At 46.4% G+C, this 4,863-nt stretch overlaps 1 protein-coding gene across 2 annotated transcripts in view; it reads right to left on the bottom strand.

Moving 5' to 3' along the window:
• The window catches only part of MYOCD (myocardin), a 102,587-nt gene extending 98,899 nt beyond the window's left edge, over nt 1-3,688 (bottom strand). For both annotated transcript variants that reach the window (XM_032139101.1, XM_032139102.1), the window contains exon 1: nt 3,335-3,688. In XM_032139101.1, the coding sequence (XP_031994992.1) occupies nt 3,335-3,389 (55 nt within the window). In that variant the 5' untranslated portion in view covers nt 3,390-3,688. The remainder of the gene's footprint in view (nt 1-3,334) is intronic.
• Between the last annotated feature and the right edge of the window lie 1,175 nt (nt 3,689-4,863).

Genomic DNA, 4,863 nt, shown 5'->3' with positions numbered 1-4,863 from the left:
AGAATAAGAGGGCCCAGTGAAATTTGGATTTCAGAGAGAAGTATGTCCCAAGTACTGCTATATAGTGAAAAAGTAATCACTATTGCTTGGAAATTCACACTGAACTGAGCATTCTGTATTTTTATTTGCTAAACTGAACAAGCTTATATTTGTGGGGGTGGGGTCAAGGTCATGGCAATTGCCAGACTTTGCCTCTGTTTGGGCGGTTTAAGATGGGGAAGTGGGAAAGAGAGAGAAGCAAAAGAAACGCAATGATTCTTTGGAAGCAACATCCATTCGTGGACCTCTCTCTCTACTTTTGATCCTTTATGTCTGAGGGCTGTGTGTGTCTGTGTGTGGCACATATACATACCTCCCCGTGTGTTTTGTAGGACACGAGGATTGATATGGAGAACTGTTGATAGTGACACTGATTAGATATTGAATAAACAACATGAGAAGACTAAAAACTGTAAAAATGCGGTTAAAATCAGCACAAATTACTGCATTCATGTAAACTGCCTCTCCTTCACGCACAATTGCCACACAGCGCAATCACAGTTACACTTGTTCCCAGCCAATCTTTACGTGTTTTCAGAGAATGATAATATGTTACCAAAGGGGTCTAAGACATTGCCTAATCCAACCTCAACATTTACCGATTAAATAACTGAGACTTAGAGAAAGTGACCAACTGCCATTCCCACTGCACATCAATATTAATAATAGAAAAATGTTTTGTAAGAGCCTTCTAAGGGCTGGGCATTTTCGAAGTTCTCTACTTCACATTTAATTCTCACAATGACCCTATAGTCATCCTCATTATTCAGGTGAGGCAAGTTGAGGCACACAGAATTATGTAATTTACCTAACGTTCAGGGTCATGTAGCTAGCAAGCAGAGGCCACCATGGAAAAACCCAGCTAGCCTGGCCCCCGAGACCCACGCACTCAACCAGGACACCTTTTGACTTTTCAAATGAGTTTATATCACTAAACATGTTCATACATGTAAACTTTCAGAGCTTACTGCTGCTGTAGCATATTTTTTTCCTTAATCACAAGGTCACTCAAATACAGCTTATAGAAAGTTGGTCGGCCATGGTTGACATCGATGCTGATTTCAGAGTAAAAGCAGTTATCTGCTCACTTAGAAATAAACCCCGTCACAGTGAGCCTGTTGCTGTAATCAGAGAACGGTTTTGTTGCATTTATTTTTTGAAATATGTTTAACGGAATACATAATACCACGATCTACTATCAAAGCAAATATTCGCAGTGAGATAGAAAGTTTTATGAGTTTACAGTTTGAGTTGCTTTTGAAAGAGGAGGAGGAGAAGAAGATGATGAAGGAGAAGGGAAAACAGTGAAAGAGAGAGAGAAATCAAAGTAAAGTCAAGGCCCTTATTCACTGTTGGTGACAAAATAAAAGGCGTTCTCTTAAAGAGAGGCCCTCTTGTTAGCATGCTGCCACCTCAGTGCTGGCACAGCCGTAGTAGTAATTACATCCAGAAAGAATAACCACCATTCAAACATTACATTTTCTAAGTTTTACATTCCACTTGTTTTTTTCTCCTGTCTGTCAAGAGACTATCAATGTTTGCGTCTCAGACTCCAGATTCCCTGTCTGTCAATGACGGGAGGATTAAGGATGCCTGCTTCTGCTTTGATATCATGTTTTCCCGAAGCTACCTTTCCTTATGACACAAAAGCCTGCACAACTTTAAAAAAAGTGAGGCTGAAATTCTCTGAAGCTCCAGGATCAGGGTCTTCAGGGTCTACTTAGGAGACACCAGGACTCCACAAATCCACTGAGATGGAAGTTGGGAGTGTGACAAAACTGTCTTCCCTCTCCACTGCACTTTAGCTGAAGGAGGGATTGATAAGCGTTTTGCAAGTCTACTATCAAGTACATCACCAGATCCTTTTAGAGACAAACCAGCACCCCCAGACCCTCCACATTTAAACTGGCAAGGAAGCATTTGAAATGAATGCAGCTTCATAGAAAACAAATCTACATCCTCTCTTCTTCAGAAAGGTGGCAGTGTTGCCTTACAGTTTTGACCAAATAGAACGCAGTGGTGAGGTCTCTAGCTAATTAACAGATCAACCGCCTCACCTCACCATGGAAAGGAAAGGAAGGACTTAATCCACTGCCGACCCTGGTGGCTGGCAGACTCATCCCAGAGCTTCAGGGGCAGTGAGGCTTGTGACCGCCTAAGCTCTTGAGTTTTCAACTTGCATCAACAGTGAATCCTAAGAAAATCTCCAGTTGACCCCACAGGCATCTAAAAACCAAGGGCATCTAAGAAAGTCACAGATGAACCTTACCTCCCAGCATCTACATTTTTCCTTTTTGAACCATCCATCCCAAGTGAAACAACTGAGTTGGCCCCATGTAGAGGGGCTAAGGAAACTTTAGCTTAACAACCTATGCCAGCATCTTTCTGACACCTGTTATGTCTAATGTTCACATCAGAGTTCTCGTAAAAGTCATCAATCTAAGTAGAAGTCCTACATTATTAAATGTGTTGTTAACCAGTTTTCTAAAACCAACATTATACACAGAGCTACTGAAAAATAACTTCAGAAGTCAAGTGTTGCTTTGTCTAAACGTGGAGACCCACACAGACACCTTCCATGGGCGCGTGTACAAGCCCTTCTGGAGAAGCGGTTAGAGCTCCCGTCTCTCCCTTCCACTCACCTCCACTCAGCGTCCTTTGAGAAGTTTCTCCATGTGCCATTAACACAGAAATTTTGGGGGGAATTCTCTATTTATAAATATCAGATGGTTTGGGAAAAAATATTTGTGGCACTGGGCTTTCTTTTTTTTTCTACAGTGATGTCATTTTAAATACTTGGTGTGCTCCAAATTTGCTATTTTTACTTCCCCCAAGTGACTTTTTTTGGGAAATACATTTGTTTGGATTAGCTACATTTTAAGTGACCCCTGTACCTAACACACAACATCAGGTTCATCTTCTCAGCGATTATAACCGATACTGCGCAGCTTCCAAACTTGAAATCCCTTATTTGTTCATTTCCAAAGTTGCTCCCTCTGAATGTACCCCTCCAAAATTTCTATTCATAGATGCAGAGAAAATGAGATAAAATAAAATAAAAGGATTGGCCTTTTCACAGATGAACAACCACACTCGACCACCCAAAGCACTTACAACGGAAGACACGAAAGGCCCCCAAAGTCAAATAAAATTCTTCGCTTCCACAATATGCTTTTGGGGAACAAAGTTGAGGTAGACCTGGCAGGCTTTGAAACATTTATTGGAAAGCAGTTCTAGAGTTGAGAATTGCAGAAGAGGAAAGTTTAAGAAGGAATGCTAAATGCCTTAGCCCTACCTGATCTGAACTTGCTCCTAATCAGCAAGGAATGCTCAGACCCCAGGAGTGTCATGTTGAGTCTCAGCAAGCCGCTGGTCCCTTGGCCAGGCGCCCCCTGTTCTCCACCAGCAACAGGCTCCCGGGAGCCCAGCTGACCGCAGCTAACAACCCAGAATTCATCCAACTCTCCGTGAGCTCCCCTGGGTAGGAGTACAGTGGCAGCCAGTGTCCCCAGAAAACTGGCGCCTCCCCCCTCGCCGTGCGGGGCTAATTAACTCTTAGCCGGCGGGACCCTCCTCCTCCTCGGAGGTTGGCCAGGAGCAGCGCGGCATCCCAGGCGTTCCTGACTGATGTCATAGGCTGCCGGCGATTGCGGAGAATCGCCACCACGCCTTTATGAAGGTCCCAACTTTGCCATCTGATACTCTTTACTACTGACAGGCGCTCAGCCAATCAGGAGCGGCGAGCGGGGTCTGGGGACCTGGAGCCGCCGGAGCCGTCTCGGGAGCGGGCTCTTAACTCTTTGCAGCGGGCCCCGCAGCCGCCGAGGCGCAGAGGGCGGGAGCAGGGCCGGGGGTCGGGAATCTGGGAAAGAGGCGCGAGCTAAGGAGTCGATGCTCGGAGGAAAGACGCAAGCGCTGCGACGCCGCGGGGCTTGCAGGTGGTGCGCGGGGCTGCGGCAGCCGCTGGGAGCTCCGAGGGCCTGGGGATGGGCGTGCGCAGCCGGGGCTTCCCCGGCCGTGCTTCTGGCTGCGAAAGGGAAGTGGCCGGGATCTCCCGCTAGCGGGCTGCAAAGGCTGCACGAAAGGGCGTACGCGCCCGCGGGACAGTTCACGCGGGGCAATTTGGAAATAAGCTGGACCCCTGAGAAGAAAAGCTTCCAACGGACCGGAGCTCACGCATTCCCCTCGGTTTGAGGGGCTCAGGGCACTGGCAGAGACGATTCTGTATCTCGCAACTCCAATACCGGACTTAGATGCATTTCCACGGGGAAAATGGAGAGGCTTTCATTTTCCTAGGATACGCTTTTTGGGGGGACAAATGTGACTCCGTGCATCTGGAGATCAGCTGCGACACAACGCTCCCACCTCACAACCCCGAGGGAATGGGAAAAGATAACTGAGTGGGAGTGAAAAACCTATTGGGCTCTAAATAGAGAGGGGCTGTGGAGCAGGGGGCAAGTCAGAGCTCGGGTTAGGCTTAGCTTGGGATGGCTCAAAAACTTTGCCTGCGAATGAGTCTCTCCTTAGGGGAAAATCCATTCCGTAACTGACCCAGAGTTATTTGTGCATCTGGCCGAGGTGTTATAAGCACATGGATCAATGAAATAAAACAAAGACCCATCTCTCAAGAAGCTTGTTAAATAGTTGGTGGCTCAGAACATAAAAACCACTCTATATACGTATATAATTAGGGTTTATTTGCAACTTCACATGCACGTGGGTCCCGGGTGTCGTCTATTACACACAAGCCGGCCTGTATCTCTACTATGAGTCCTTAAAAGATCAGTCGGTGACAGATGGAGACCCGAGGTGACAATAGCTCAT

Source organism: Hylobates moloch, unplaced genomic scaffold, assembly GCF_009828535.3.
Source record: "Hylobates moloch isolate HMO894 unplaced genomic scaffold, HMol_V3 SCAFFOLD_19, whole genome shotgun sequence".
Lineage (NCBI taxonomy): Eukaryota > Metazoa > Chordata > Mammalia > Primates > Hylobatidae > Hylobates > Hylobates moloch.
Note: the sequence above shows the minus strand (reverse complement) of the source record. Positions and strands in the feature narration are given on the sequence as shown.